Source organism: Clupea harengus, chromosome 16, assembly GCF_900700415.2.
Source record: "Clupea harengus chromosome 16, Ch_v2.0.2, whole genome shotgun sequence".
Lineage (NCBI taxonomy): Eukaryota > Metazoa > Chordata > Actinopteri > Clupeiformes > Clupeidae > Clupea > Clupea harengus.
Window position 1 is genome coordinate 3,221,683 of NC_045167.1, and position 16,659 is coordinate 3,238,341.

General features: G+C 40.6%; 2 protein-coding genes across 2 annotated transcripts in view; one reads left to right on the forward strand and one right to left on the reverse strand.

Moving 5' to 3' along the window:
- Positions 1-2,845, forward strand: part of wif1 (wnt inhibitory factor 1) — a 13,181-nt gene extending 10,336 nt beyond the window's left edge. Inside the window, exon 10 of the mRNA XM_012823769.3 lies at positions 1,464-2,845. Coding sequence (XP_012679223.1) covers positions 1,464-1,594 — 131 coding nt within the window. The 3' untranslated portion in view covers positions 1,595-2,845. The remainder of the gene's footprint in view (positions 1-1,463) is intronic.
- Positions 2,846-10,364: 7,519 nt separating this feature from the next.
- On the reverse strand, positions 10,365-16,564 carry tmbim4 (transmembrane BAX inhibitor motif containing 4). Its single transcript, XM_012823814.3, has 7 exons — positions 16,376-16,564; positions 13,411-13,519; positions 13,218-13,323; positions 12,854-12,887; positions 12,616-12,733; positions 12,343-12,388; positions 10,365-12,187 (listed from the first exon to the last, which is right to left on the reverse strand). Exons 1-7 carry the CDS (start codon positions 16,464-16,466, stop codon positions 11,981-11,983), a joined length of 711 nt encoding a protein of 236 aa, XP_012679268.1. The 5' UTR covers positions 16,467-16,564; the 3' UTR covers positions 10,365-11,980.
- Positions 16,565-16,659: the final 95 nt, after the last annotated feature.

Genomic DNA, 16,659 nt, shown 5'->3' on the forward strand with positions numbered 1-16,659 from the left:
TCAGATTCCTTGTGCTACTGGTCGGGGACTTTCCATAGCGGCCAGACCTCTCACTGGCACAAGCAAGTACTCATTCCCAACCTAGCCTGAGCATTATAACAACAGGGTGCACTACAACCCTCATACTTAAAGGCAAACTTCAGGATTTTTTTAAACCTGGGCCCTATTTTCCCATCTTTTTGGGTTCAAATATTTAGGAGGGACAAAAAACGATCGAAATCTGTCCAGTAATGAGTTAGAATACAACCGGTAACCGCAAAACACAAAAAATCCAACAGAAATCCGACGGGTACATGGAGCAGTTGTTGTAAGCGTTGTCACGTCATCCATAAGCTCGAATAGGAGGTAACTGGGTGCCGTCCTGCAGCCTCTCACCACCAACAACCCCTTTAGATGCCCTTATAAATACCTCTGTTGTCATGGTGACAGTCAACGATGAAATAGTTCATCCAGCCATACAGCACACAACAGAAGTGAGTTTTTGTGCAAATAGTTTTTGGAGTTGAGGTGTTGCTCTTTAAAAGGCGTTCTATTGGATTCAAGTCAGGGGACACATTTTTCACTTTTCAGACAGGTATGAGATTACACCTTTTTTGTCTGTAGAAACTCTTGCGTAATTTTGACAGTGTGCTTTGGATCGTGATCATGATGGAATATTCCTCTTCTGCCAAGTTTCTGGAGACTGGGAGTCATCTTATCAGCCAATATGTTGGTATATCTATAGGCATTCATTGTTTAAGAGGACGGCCACTGTGGCTCTGATTAGTGGTACTATGGGTCGTTCTATACTTCCTGATTACTGATGCAACTGTGTTTCGTCTGATTTTGAGTTGGTCACTGATCTTCTTGTACCCTCTTCCAGACTCAGAATTAGATTTTCCAATTACTCTGGCATTTCTTTCCCATGTGGAGCCATGATGCAGATATACAGATAGACACAGCCCAAAGGTCCTGGTACATTGAGAAAGTTCTGGTGTTCACAGGTCATTTTATAACCATTTATAACCATCATGCAGTTAGTCTTACTGGAAATCACAGGTGTACTCAAATCACAGGTGTACTCAAATCACAGGTGTACTCAAATCACAGGTGTACTCAAATCACAGGTGTACTCAAATCACAGGTGTCCTCAAATCACAGGTGTACTCAAATCACAGGTGTACTCAAATCACAGGTGTACTCAATTGTGTGTTTCGAGGATCACCGGTTTTCTAAGTTGTGTGTCAGTGATCACAGGTGTATTCACTTTTGTTGCATTGAGTTTCTACGTTGAGGCCTGCATTTTCAACATTGTCTTCCTAAACTAAGTAGGAAATATTCAAGTCAACTTAGAACTAATGCAATAATTGAGTGTACCCACTTCTGTTGTAAACCGTAAGTGGACCTGGCTGTCCATGGTTGTTCTAGGAAGCCTAATTAGAGATGTAGTACCCTCCTTTTCTGACCACTTTTTCCTTCCTCAGGATACCGAGGTGGTGCAGCCAACAGTCACCGACCATCCAGCCCCAAGATGAGGCCGCATGTGGTCTCAACCAAGGAAGCCAAGGACACCACTGATGCTAGTCAGCCTGCTGAGACCAATTATGTAGTATGAGAATTTCAACTTGGTGCTACTGATGTCCATGCCACACACACACACACACACACACGCACACACACAGACACAGAGAGAGAGAGAGAGAGAGAGAAAGAGAGACACATGCACACACACACACACACCCTCACACTCCTTGAAACAGCCGCGCCCATTGTAAGGATTCACCATTACCATGGTGATGCCAGTCTGAGTCATAGGCACCCTGTGGGATGTTGGACTACTGCCTCTTACCATAAACCATGCAGAGGGCCAGTCTTTCATCTCGCTCTCTTAGCTTTCCCCCTTCATTTATGGTAAATCCATCTGAAAAGAGTTAGGACATTCCCGTGCAGGTGCTGCTTTGAGACTAGTAGGGAGTTTCCTCGGGGCCTCCAAACACAGCTTGTACTGGGCGAAAGCTAAGTAGGACTTACTCACTGCTGCTATTTTCTGTGTCTTCATCCCTTGTGATGTTTGTTTCCCTTGAGTCTGTTTTCGGTAGAGTTTCGGAAGTGAATACGGAGGCAATGGAACATATTACTTTTCAAAAGCATTCCTTGGCGAAGACTTTTTGTCGAGTGATCATAACAATTACAACTGACTGTGTATGACTGAGAGGTCTGTGTCTTCACAAGCTCTGTTTACCTTTCTTTTGAAGAGTCAGAGATGGCATAGAATGGAGAATATTACGGTGCAAACTTATATTTGAAGATTAAACAAAAACAAAAAAGCCCTGCAGAAATTGAATCCATTCCTAAAATGACTGACATACGGTAGTCACTCTTTCTGTGGCCTTAAGCCTTTTCACCTAGTATTAAAATACTTTAAAGAGAAGCGACGTACATACAAGGCAGAGGTGAAGAATTTAGTTACCTGTTGCTATTACAAAGCTACTTTGGCAGCCATTAGTCATTACATCCTACTGGGTGAACCTGATTGGATTTCTGTAATCTTTCTTAGAAACCTCAACTCACATAGACACCAGTCACTTACACTGGCAAACACTGATTACGCAACTGCCTTCATTTTTGGTTCAAATACTGTAGCTTGTTAAGTCTATATTTGTCCAGTCAGAGTATTTATCTTTTCATATAATTTTATGTGAAACTGAAATATATCTTGATAGTTACATATTAGAGGACAGTGAAGAAGTACTTTGCTTACATTATAGTTTCAGATCATAAACTTGTAGTACACAAATCTTAACATTTTATATTTTCATTTCACTGTAATTAATGTATAATTGAAATAAATGATTGTTAATGCTAATGTTGCCTATTTGTTATTTCTCTGATCACAATGTGAACTCCATGCAGGATGGCCATATCTATTATTAGGTGCATTCCCCAGTGGATGAATTCATTCAGTAAATGATAGAGAAGGGGTGGCTGTAGATGGTCAAATATCAATAGTAACACTGAAGAGAACCCATCTAATATGGTCATAGGTTTCAAGTAATGTGTTCAAGGGTGTGTTTCTCAGGCCTATAACACAACATGCAATGCATATTTCATAATAAAGTATGCTGATTAAAAGCATAGGTTTGCTCAGATGGTGAAATATAATATAGTATTTGTTCAGCTCATCAGTGCCAACAAAAAGATAGACATACATGAGAACTATGAGCTGAAAGTGAAGTGCAGGGATTTAGTCTTGGTCGAATAGGTGAGATGTTATCAAATGTATGTTTCATGTGATACAAGTATTTCAGGAGCTTGCGGGCCAAATGATGTGATGTAGCAGTCGTGTACATTATGTGTTTTCCTCTTTGACAAGCCTATCCTAGTTTAGCCTGTTTAACTGGGTTTCCTCTACCTATTGTGTTTCATACATTATGTGCAACTATAAGTGTACCTATTGTGTTTCATACATTATGTGCAACTATAAGTGTACCTGTGTGCAGTATGGTACTGTGACCCCACTATAAGTGTACCTGCAGTACTGTGACCCCACTATAAGTGTACCTGCAGTATGGTACTGTGACCCCACTATAAGTGTACCTGCAGTACTGTGACCCCACTATAAGTGTACCTGCAGTACTGTGACCCCACTATAAGTGTACCTGTGTGCAGTATGGTACTGTGACCCCACTATAAGTGTACCTGCAGTATGATACTGTGATCCCATCTCATTTACACAGTTGGCTACAGCAAAGCAAGGATTAAGTTAATGGCACCAGGCTACTGACCAAACAAACCCACAACACTTTTTTGGGTAGCAAATACACAGTTTGGTCCTCCACACAATGCAATGACAGATTGTGTTATTTTGCATCAGTGAATATTATTATAAGAACAATATTCATTTTACCAGCATGTGGTCTAGTAGTTACTACTTTCTGCTTACTAGTTACAGTCTCCAAGACAAGTATGCATTTTCAAATCACTGCCAAACCCTACTCTTCATAGGGTGCAGATGGATGACGTCAGCGTTTTCTTTCATTGAAGCTTGTTTTGTCATTTTTTCCAGAGGGCGTTAGGCCATAGAGACAATAAAAAAGGCGGGTCAGGTTTTACAACTGTGCTGCTCCTGACAGAACTATGAATGACTGCGGTGGGTCTAGTTCTGTCTGCTGGCAATGAAGAAAGGGAGCCCTATGGTTCTCTAATGCCTCCATACACGCAGAGATGGCTCACTTACAATACTGGCACACACCCTATATATGTGTGGATGTGTCTGCATCAGTTTCCTCAACGGCCAACATTTAATTAATTACAGATACATGGAACCGTAAAAATATATGTGTAAAATTAGGAGATGCTTGTGAGGCTTGTTAAATTTAAATGTTTTCATTTGGTTATCATTTTCAGCATGCTGTTACATGCTATATAAAAAGAGTTTCATTTTCAGACAATTCAGAGACAACCTTGGAGCATCTGCAGGCATCTGAGGTATCGTGCATCAAAATGTGTCTCACGTGCTTTTGATACTGTATCGAAAGTTCTCAATTCTCTGGATTTCTCACAAGGTAATTTATCAGCCTGTTGGCCACCATGAGCATGGCTGGGACACTTGCAACCAGAGACCCTGTTTTCTGAACTGCCTTGCAGAAAGATCAGACTTTTTTTCCCTCTAAAAAGTGGTCTTTTTTTAACATTCGTCACTGGGTAGGAATGTTCTTACACAAGTACTGACTCCCTGAAGTGGTTAAGTTTAACCACCTGCTGTTCCTAATGAACATGTCTTCTGATTCATATAGGCCGCGTGGGTTTTTAGCTCCGCCATCTTCCGGCTGTGGCGGTAACACTACCTGACAATTACTGCCCTGACTCACGGGCTCTACAGGGTCAGCAGCCAAATGGGGCTCTTCACTGTGTTTCAGCAGGATATGTTTCAGGGGTAGGCCAATCTAAGATAATTCCTGCCTTATTATTATTCCTCTTAAAAGACCCCCATGTTTGGATAAGGGTAGGTATTTCCTGCTAGAAATGGTTGGTATAAAGTATCATTAGCTGTACTGAAATAAAACAGAAAAAGCCCATTTGATTTTGCCCAGTTTTATTGGCTGCTAACCAGCATCGGTGCAATCTAACCATGGCACTATTAGGTCCTATCATTCTTAGGTATGTTGACATTCAACTTGACACCACAGAAAAAAAAAATACAGACCAATTCATGAAAGTATAGTCTGTTTCAAGCGTCTGTGTCGTTTCCCTGGAAAGGGCGCAGGAAAGAGAGCTGAACAGACAAGTCTGTGATCTCTCACGTTATAGCAATTAACCTCAGGCTGACACCAGGGCCCTGCAATCAGCCATGCTTCTGCACAGCAGACACACACACACACACACACACATTGAGACGACAGGCGCAAATAAACAGACACCCAGTGGATTATTTGTTCTGCTCAGCAGCACGTAAAGCAGCAGCCTGGCAGTCTTGCTCTGGGGGGGGGGGGGAGTCACCCTGCCCCATTGGGTCACTCTTCACGGGGGAAATCAAACAATAACAAAAACACATGCAGGAATTTGAAATATGCACTGACAAATGGAATAGTGGTAACAGAAGAAATGCTGTGAATGTGGAGTTTATGTTTCATCTCTCTTGACTTCTCGTTCACACGAGCAGAACACACCTCGCAGTTATATTGTTTGGAAAGTAACAGCCAAACAGCACATGCTGCCTACCTCGGAATATCTCACCGCCTGTGATATGGAAGACATTTTCAAGCAAAGAAAGCGGTTGTTTGGAAACCCTTGAAAAATCTGATGTGTAAGGATGATGCCCCTCCACACCTCCTCCTCTCTATCTCCCTCTCATTCTCTTTCTCAGTCTCGCTCTAAACAGCATTGTGCAAGCTGGCGTTCTGTTCTTCTGCCCCTCTGAGGCCGGAGGCAGGGGTAATCCACCATTGTAACAACGCATTTTCTGCCCTCCTAATCAAAAGCTGGGAGGTGGTGCAAGAGGCTTGGCTCTTTTGCAGTGGGCCACTTTCAGCCTCTTAGGGGGGAAAAGAAGAGCCCGCACTAGAACAACCAATGACCCCCCCCCCCCCCCCCCCCCCCCCTCTCCTCTCGTGTGTGTGGAGAATGGCTATGCCAACAAAGGCCCTGGGCTGAGCACGCCTTAGTGAGCATCCCATTCTTGGCCCCGTGAAGGAGCAGGGCAGGAGACAGAGCAGCAGAAGACCAAGACATCAAAGGCCTCGCCGCAGAATGGGCCGTCTTATCTGGGAGCCGCCTCAGCGCCGCTGCTACACATAATCACCCGGTGGAAAATCAGCCAGAGTGAAGGTAGCCTACTGTAAATGCCGTCGTGGTGAGATGGAAACTCAAACCAGGGATGTGTCGCTCCGGCCGCTCGCTGAACTTCAGTTGCTGCCTAAGGAGCAAAAGTATGACCCCAACAGTGACTCCCAGTAGGGTGTGCGCACAGGAATGATGTGTGGGGAGGCTTTTATCACTGCTAATGGTCTTAACAGCGGCGCTGTGGCAGCCGGGGCCTGATGGTATGGATATGGAAACACATCTTAGAAGCTGTCCTTTTTCAATGAACAGACCACCATTAAAGCACCTCTAAAAACAACAAACGCTTGTCCTGAGACGCATGTATAAACGCAGACAGATAAGTGAAGAGGGGGGGAAATAGTGAATGCACAGCCCCTCACTCCCCTTGGAGCCTTTTCCTTCCCCAGATGCCAAGCTGACTAAAGAGGCTCAAACCTCCCACAGTATCCACTGAGATCTGCCAACTCACATCAGAGAGCGGCCCGCTGCGCCATCACACAGCACGGAAAATATGTCCAAGATAGGTCTGGCAAATTAAAAAGGAAATAAAAAAAGGCAAACGGGGAGCGTTAAGCAGCCATTGACAGAGAGACTTGAAAGTGGCCCCAGGTTTCCATGGAGGGCAGAGGAGATACAAACATCTTCATCACAATGAGATTGAGAGGGTGGTTAGGACAAAGGTCTCTTTGACTTGGCGTTTTTCCCTTCCTTTTACAAAAGGATATTTTTCCTAGAATTTCATGCATTATTTTAATGGTGTTTACATTTACAGCACGATTAATGAAAGTGGATTTGTGGAGGAAAAATGATATTCTTAGTGTACCATTTCCCCCCTCCAATACCACCGAGGATCAAAGCTTGTTAAACCCACTAGTCACAACACAATGTAGTTAATTGCGAGCCGTGCCACCACCACCACCTCCTTGGAGAGGAAGTTCCCAGACCTTTTAACAGTCAGATGTTTACACTTTCATTCCAGAGGAGCTACCCTTTGAGTTTCATGAATGTTAGCACCATGTCAGGTCCAGTGGAACGTAACCATATCCGACAGCATTAACCGTCAGTGCAGCCAATCATTTTGGAAAGACATTTAGTAGCATATGGAGGACCTTAAATAAGTGGGATTCTCATGAAAGCTTCAGATCTATTCAAAAAGTACCAAGGGGAACAATGTCTACACCCTTGCTCTGCTAGAGCACCTCCCCTCCTAACTGGCACCTGACTAGCGCTTAACTTGCACTTCAGCAGTTACATTCCTGCACTTCTTTTTCCTTTTTTCTAGGTCGTTGTTTTTCTAATGTAAAGTAGTATGTATTGTTACACCATGCTTTTTATTGCTCTTGGCTTGACTGTTCTCTCCCTTGTACGTCGCTTTGGACAAAAGCGTCTGCTAAATGACTAAATGTAAATGTAATGTAAAATGCTTCTACCTTGCCTTGAAACAAACCCTTGCCCTTTAACTGGAAAGAGGAGAGAGACAGGTGTGCAATTTCCTCTGTTTCAGAGAGAGACACTACAGGGAGTTGAACTCTGTCCCAACCAGAGCGGGAGTGCCACTACGACCATCTTTTGCCTTCTGTTTTCAAATAAGAGGGAGCCAGACCAGGTATTATATTTTGCATGAACTGCATTACATTGCTGTAATGCAATGTACATTTTGCATGTGTATGCTTAATGGAAACGCTGAAAATGTGTTTGCCAATAATGTTATGTTTTTGGTGCGGTTTGTTTGTTTGTTTGTTTGTCAGCAGGATTGTGCAAAACTACCGGCCCAATTTTCATGAAACTTGGTTGAGGGATGAAGAATGGACCGAGGAAGAGTATGGATGGATGGATATCTAACCTACTCATCAACCAATTAGGTTAGAGAGAGGGAATAATTACAATGCGTCTCATGCAGAAAGAAAAACGTTTCGAAAAATATCTGCAAATAGGTTAGAATGAAGGACTTTCTATGATCTTTACTAAAAATCTTTACATTTAAACACTCAGAGATGTAAAACTATATGGCAACACTGAATGGCATAAAAAAAACAACCAATGAACACAACAGTATGTAAGTCTTTCAGTTGTTTTAAAAAAAAAAGGCACCAGAATACATATGAGCCCTTTTAACTGTTTCACACATTTATAATAAAAAATATATATTCAAAAATATAAATGATAAAATTAGGTCCTTCTATTACATATAAATTCCTCATTCCACATGTATTACTAGGCAACAGTATCTCCTTAAACACAAATAATAGAAGCTTTTTATTTTTTCATGGTGTTCCTCTGATGATGCTGCTTCTTCTCAAAGAGGACAAAAACCTCTGACTTCAAAGCCTTGCTGTCACCACCCAAGAATTTCTCCTTGTCTCCCAGAAGAATACAGACCACCCAGGAATGCTAAGTGGATTTCTCTATCATCTTGTGTTTTTCGAGAGTCTGGGTGAGTTCTGAGTGGGTTTTCTGGTGAACTGAAGTAATTAATTCACTTCAGTTAATTTAGAGTGTGGCCCAAGTTTAAACATAGGAAAGCACACATGTTAAAAGGGAGAAAAAAATGATTCTCACTTTAGTAAGCCAAATGTAATTTCAAGGTAAGACAGGCCTGTGTCTGCATGTATAGTCTATAAGGGTTGCAATTACACTCGCAGCCTCCGCCAGTGGAACTAGGTAAGAGATACAGATCGTGTAGACGTACAGATATATTTCTGTCAATGACTATTACTATTACTACTCACTATTAACACAAATGTTGAAGGCCTAGGCCTATTGTTTGGTTAACCTGCGCATGTGCACCATCACCAGGCGACCTTTGCTATCCCACAATATACACATTGACACATTCTGCCACCCTGTGTTGGATATGGGTTCTACACAATATTTCCTGCTTCCGTTTTTGGTCGGTTTGGTTTGCAGAAATGGAGACACGTAAGCCATTAAGATCTCTTAATTCAGATTCTGCCACTTATGTTGACTTTGTAAACAAATCTCGTGGACATGCAAACGCATGGTGGCTTGATTTTTCTGGAAATCCTGTCTCTTACGGCGACATACAACCCAATGGAACACTTCAAATGGATACTTACCTGAGTAAGTTTATTGAAGCCAGGCCTATTACCTAAAGTAGCCCAGTATTTGAATAGCAGTTGGTCTAATACGTATTAGCCGAATACATTATTATCGTATCTCTCTCCTCTCGCTGGGTATTTCTCTCTCATGAAGGCTACTTTCACTTTCAGCGCATCCATGGATTTTTAGGGCTACGGAAAACGGAGCCGTTCTCGCTGCTAATCAACAAGAAGTTTATTATCCAACTCTCACCGAATATCCGGAGTACATCACAGTTAATATTACAACACCAGGTGAGTTTCTGGAATATTCAGTTAACCGTGTCATCTTCAGGGTGGGAAATATACTGCAAAATGTCTTGTTTCAAAGTTTCCAACGTGTAGGCTAATCTGCTTCCATGTCATTGTGATGTCGCTGTATGTTTCTATCTTTTTCAGTATACTCATTACACGAATGCTGTTTGATGGTGATCAGGAGATTAGTGAAAGGCAAAGATCTCCACAAATTGGACATTCCTGAGAGCCTGAAACATGACCTCCTAAAAAGTCCTAATTTATCAAAGGAACTTGAAATATTGAATTCTAACGCACCTTGATCATGAAATGAAAAACATGATTGTCTGCCCTCCCCCCGGTCCCGCAAACAACCACAATCCATTAACGCAAGTTACATAAAACTGAAGTAGGGTGTGCGGCTGTAATTTAATATGATGGGTGCCTTTCACACCAGACTAGACTACTGCCTTTGCCAGGTGCAAATCAGTTCATTCTGCTGGTATTGCTGTTTGGTGTATCCTATTGGCTATTCTACAGCAAATACAAGTATTAGCTAGTTATGCAAGAACAAAAAAGAGGTTGTTATACACTTTATATCTTTTAAAAACTGACACAATTTATGTTATATAATGTCTTGTGCACTTTAAATATGTATGCAATAATCCTTTTAAACAGCTGTGATTTTGTATCCACTATGCTTATGTCAGCGGTGAATTTCTATTACAAATATTAGCCATCTCCATCCACATTTATTAAAGCAAGTTTTCAATTACTTTTAACACATGATCGCCCCCACAGTGGCTCATACATAAACACAATTGAACAGAAAGCCATACATTTTTTTGAACTACCTTCTCTTGTTCAGATGAAGAGCTGGTATTGCCATTGTATTGCAATTAAAAAGCGTAACATCAATACTGCAAACTTGTTCTTGTGCACATGCTGTTATTATGAATACGTAATAATGGATTTCTTGAAACATTTACTTTCTCAGTGGTGAGGCACAGTGTTGACAGCTGAACTTGAATGTTACATATTCCTTTAGGTTCACCTTGGCTAAAATGTCACTAGTATGTCCTTTGCAGGATTCATCACATTACTGTTAGGGCATTGGTAACATCTCCTTAATGCCATATTTAATGCCTTTTGAATGTTTTGGTCAAAATTCACTGAAAGGTTTATGATTCAATTGACTCTGTCATTACCTCCGCCAAGAAGGTTATGTTTTCAGTTTGGTTTGTTTGTATGTCTGTCAGCAAGATTACACAAAAATGAATAGGCTGATTTTAATTAAACTTGGTGGAGTGTTGCATGAGCCATGGAAGAACTCATTCGAATCTCGGAGGAGATCCAGGAATTTTTGTAGACTTTCTTTAACGTTGCGAGGTAGGGCATATTGGCCTTGGCAGAAGTCTGCGTTCTCAAAGTGCCCTTCTAGTTTGACTATAAGATGAGTTGAATTAAAGTAATCAGATGGTTCATTAAAAGAAAAATAAGGTATTATGTCATCAAAACTTCATTAAACATTTCCTTTATCACTAATAAGCATGGATAGGATCTGTTAATACCAAATGTATTTACATTTACATATATGTACACTCTCCATCAAAAGTGTGGTTGTCCTGACCTGACCGTCTTTATTTTCGAAATTACAAAGCTATCCATAGACTATTAATAATTTATCAGAAAATATATTGATGATCAAGTCATATAAGTTGAATATAAAGTGATAAGTCTAACTACAAGTAGTAGTCAGTGTGGCCCAAGCTCATCACAAATGAGCCAGCATATGCACAACTGAACCACCACCAGCAGGATTTCATTTCAAGTATTGTTGGTGAACCTCGTTAAGAGTCAATGACGACTTTGAGGAAAGGAGAGGGAATCAAAGCTCAAAAGGTTCTTTAGATGCAAGCAAAAAAAAGTTTGATGGGAAGTGTACAGATAATAACCTATTATTTCAATGACAGCACTTTAACGTTGGCACAAAAATGTTTATACACCCTTTATATCCAACTCTAAAACTACTGCTTGCGATTTCTGCGAACCACATAGCCTATTTAAGGCCCCGAACCTCTAGATTGGTTTGACTCTTATTAATTGATTGAGAATTTGTCACTGTGTGAATCTCTTATATGGTGATTTTGATAAGGGGTGTATAGAGCAAGAAGAGACAGGTACAGTTACACTGATCACAACGAGCAAGCCAGAGGAACAACGACAGGCGGGATTCCCTCCGCAAATCACACCTAGAATCCCCAATGTTAAAACAAGAAATAAATGACTGTGATCAAAATGGAATGCCTCACAATTCAACCCTGACATTAACACTGGCTCATATGCGCTCAGTGCTTCTTCATTGAATCCAGGATGCGGAGGATGTGCAGGAAGAGGTTGACAATGTCCAGGTAGAGGTTTATGGAGGCCAGCACGTGCTCCTCAGGGGACAGCTGGTGCATGAGGAGGTGGGTGTCGTAGATGATGAAGGCGCAGAAGAGGAGAGCACCAGCCCCGGCATACACCAGCTCCAGCGTGTCGTTGTTGAAGAAGAGCTGCAATGGAGTTTGGGATTGGAAATAGACATCAATGACATGGATCATTAACACAGAGAGTAGTGTGCAGAGGCGTATTCTAGACTGTTTCATAATGTTCTGTGCACACGGGGTGGCAAAAAGAGGCTCTGACAAAGCACAGCAAAAGTACTCACCTTCATGAAACCAGCAATGACCAGGATCCACAGACAGGCAAACAACCTGAAAGAAAATGTATTTCCATCACTTTCTACTCTTTTTTCATGTTAAGGTTAATGCCAGTGTCACGTCATCATAAGGAGGTTTAGGCCAGAGTCTGTAAAGATACTTGAGAGAGTAATAATATTCAGAATTTAGAAATTAATTGACATTGACCTGTATCAAATCCACGATTTAATGAGGCACAAGAACTCTAGTAGAAATCTTAAACTAGAGCAATGCTACCATACCCTGCCCCCATTTTGCTGAAGTCCCTCTTGGACTGGAAAGTGTAGGCGGTGAGCCCCACGAACACAGCGGAGGTGAGGACGAACGCCTGCAGGACGATGGAGTACTCATAGAAGGTCACTAAACACAAAGGAAAGAGTAGGTGGGACTTACAAGAACACATTGGGTTTTTGGAGATCGATTTCAAACTGACAAGGACCGCACAAATAATATTTCTTCAAAACAAATCCAATTTCTTACCAGCAGTTGCAACAGAGGTGGCCTCTAACAAAGTCTGTATAATTGTAAAAGAATATCACAAACAGATAGCATTATTATTATTATGTTCAATGATTTCAATCAAACAGATAACATTATTATTATTATTATGTTCAATGATTTCAATCAAACAGATAACATTATTATTATTATTATGTTCAATGTTTTCAATCAAACAGATACCATTATTATTATGTTCAATGATTTCAATCAAACAGATAACTAAAGCTCACCACTGCTGGTAGGCTAATAATAGCTATGCCCAGATTATATCATTTTCAAAATCCTCTATTTGAAACCTTATTTGCATTGCTAAAAGTAAGGCTAATCTTTGTCAGTTACTTACAAATCCAAACAGTAAGTAGAGGTTGATGGGATGCTTGTGTCGGTAGATGAACAAGGCAAAGATGAGAATAAGAGAGGCGATTGAGGACACCAAGACAACAGCCGGGCTACAGGATAGAAGACAAAAACATTGTTCAGTTGTTGTTTTAACACTATCAATTACATAATCATGTTTGGAAATAATAGAAGGGTACCTTGCATGAACAAAGGTTTTGATGGGTTCGCAGAACATGAAGATTGCAGACATTGCTGTGGTGAGGATGATCTGCATTGACAGAATCGTATACACCTTGCGCAGAAAATCTGAAATTGAAGAAAAATTTAAATAAATACAATAACTAAGATTATTAAGATGGTACAATAACTAAGATTCGTTGGTATCCATGTAGATCCATGAGATTTTCTAACCAATACAAACATGTTCAATTTGTTCAATTTAACTAGCGTATTTTGGGACTACTGAATATGAACAATTCCACAACTGATAAGGTTAAAGGAAAACTATTTTTAGATCTTTTTGGGTCCAAACTTTTACTAAGGACCATTGAAATCGGTCCAGTATTGCGTTAGAATGCTATAACTGGCAACTGCTATACAATGTGATACCATGGGGCAAAAATCTGCATCAAAGTAAACCGCTTGTTTACGCCACTGACAGGCTCATAATGTTATTATAAGTGTTTGACAACATGGAAAGGATCCCTACAGAGATAGACCTGTTTCAATAACAGAGCAGAAACTGTACAAATGATTGTTCTAACAGTTTATGTAAGAAATAACTGTAGCAACACTCATTTTCAGTTTCTTACAGTTACTTAGGTAAATAGACAAGTCTATCTCTGTAGGGATCATTCCTATGTAGTCAGACACATATGACACATCATTGGCGGAAAAAAGTTTACTTTCATGCGGATGCATGCCCCATAGGATTACATTGTTTAGCCATTTTGCGGTTGGCAGTTATAGTGCTCTAACTCAATAGTGAACCAGTTTTCGATGGTTGTTGTCAGAAAGATGGGAAAATAGGGCCCAGGTTAAAACATCCTGAAGTTTCCCTTTATGTATTTAACAGACATTTGTATCCAAAGAGAATTTGATTAAATATATGTTAAATATTGTGCGATGTTTTGTGTGGAAGGTTCATCAACATAATTAAGTAGTCCGAAGCTAGCTAGCACCCAATTACTTACAATCTTGCCTCAAACTCACTATATTATATGGCAGAGGGTGCCAATGATGATGTTTTGTTTGCTGATGTTGATTTGATATGTCTCTTTAAATCTTTATTCTTAAAATATATTCTATCATTATAACTGTATTTTGCATGTGGGGCCCATTTTGCATTATACTGCACCCTAGTGGGAAAGGACAGCTTCATTTGTTATCTCGACTCACATCGACATTCGGAATACTTTTTACTAGGGATGGGAATCGAGAACCGGTTCTTGTTGAAGAACCAGTTCCCAGTGGACCGATTCCTAGGAATCGTTACCCAATCGTAGTCCTTAACGATTCCGCTATCGATTCCAGTGCCGTTTGCGCATGCGCGATGACATCACACGCACACAGCCTTGTTTTGTTTAGACCGCCGCCAACATGGCGTCTAGGCAGGGGTGTTCAAAAGTGTGGTCATAATTCATGCGAAAAGATGACCACAAGGCCACTTGCAATGCTTACAAAACGTCTATTTAGTCAAAAGCGGGAAATACTACCAATATGCAGAAACATTTGTCCTCACAGCATGCAATAACTTTGCAGGAATTTCACATTTTTGATGCGCTACGGAGTGACGATAACGTTAATGAATCTCAACGAAGCAACAGCAGCGTGGCTAACGTTAGCGCTTCATCTGTAAATATCGGAGGTAAACTCCTCCAGACTGTCTATTGTGTTAGTGCCATTTGTTTCATTGTGTAAACCAGCTTTATCTATTTGTTTATGTCAGTTTTATTTTTAGTTCAAGGTGAATACACTTTAAAAAGAGCAAAAAAAACAGCACTGTAATTGGCATGTTCAAATATTATTTAGCACAGCGGTTCTCAAACTGTTGTATATCAAGGACCCCTACACTGTCACAAATTAGACCAGGGAGGGATTCCCATTTGATACAATTTTTGAGTTTAGATGTTTTATAACACAAATTGTATGAAACCCATTACCAAATCAGTCATACATTCTGTTGCTTATGTCAAAACAATTTTTTTTTCTTCTGGGGACCCCCTGGCACCCCATCAAGGAAAAGGATCCCTAGGCTATAGGTCTCTGGACCCCACTTTGAGAGTTTGTTGACCTATTCTTAGGTTTGATTTTGATTATTTTAAATATGTAAATGTATACATACATACTGTATATGCTGTGCATAATCTATTCAGAGAATATTATATAAAAGAAAATGTATGTTAATAAACCCGTTTGTACCCTTTTTTTTTTCTTGCCTAATGAGAATCGATAAGGAATCGGATCGATAAGCAGAATAGAACATGGAATAGGAATCGCTAAAATCATCAATTGCCATCCCTGCCACTGTCACTAGCCTGTCGATTACATTTCAAACTACGTAAACCATATTGGAATGTGCCTGAACCCGACCGACTGCATTTAAAACCATGGTGACTATCTAGCACCGTGGCCATGGTTACTATTATCTAGGATTCTAGGCCATAATTAAATGTGCACTTCAGTATGGAGGGTCTTGTTTTTGTCGAATGTTCCATTTGACAGCTGTTACCTGCGTTAAACTGTAAACGTTATGAAAAACCTAAAAATGAGAAATACTACATCAAAGAAAGAATACAGGGCGGAAATGCGTTTTAAATCAGGCCTTCAGTATCAAACATAGTAGTTTTCCGTCTGGAGGCATGTTTGTTTTGACCAGTAAAAACTAGGCTATCGTTACATTGGACCCATAACGTGGGTGGGTTTACTTTTGAATATTGAGTATGCTATCTGCTGCCCTCTACATATTTCCAACATTTCAATCCAAATACGTTTGCATCATATCTTGTAAACAGTATCATTATTAGTAACATGACATTTGAGCTGTAGGCTGGGCTAAACAACATAGATGACACCCCTTGTACTGACAATGGCTTCTGGCCTTGCGATTACACGTCTGGCTAGCGAATGCTGTCTTACATTTCAATGAAATTTGATACTCACCCATTCGGATTTGAACGCTCGCCGTAGCGACATTGGTCCCATAATTGAAATCATCCTCGATTGAGGACCTAGGATATTTCTCAGTACTCATTTTGGAAATGGACAGATTCTCTGTGCGTAGATAATCTTTGCTTCACCCAGACCTTCCTCTACTTCCGCGTTACCCTTTCCACGTGACACATACACGTATACGACGGGTATTTAAACTGTGTCTTAAGGGAACACTCACAAATATAATGGAAAATTGTCAATGATTCCATGTGTTTTGATTAAAACTAATGTAA

Coding starts and splice junctions, on each gene's coding strand:
- tmbim4 (XM_012823814.3), bottom strand. CDS start 16,466: ATGAGTACTGAGAAATATCCTAGGTCCTCAATCGAGGATGATTTCAAT. Junction 13,324..13,410: donor AAAACCTTTGTTCATGCAAG/GTACCCTTCTAT, acceptor TCTATCCTGTAG/CCCGGCTGTTGTCTTGGTGT. Junction 12,734..12,853: donor CACCTCTGTTGCAACTGCTG/GTAAGAAATTGG, acceptor CTTTGTGTTTAG/TGACCTTCTATGAGTACTCC.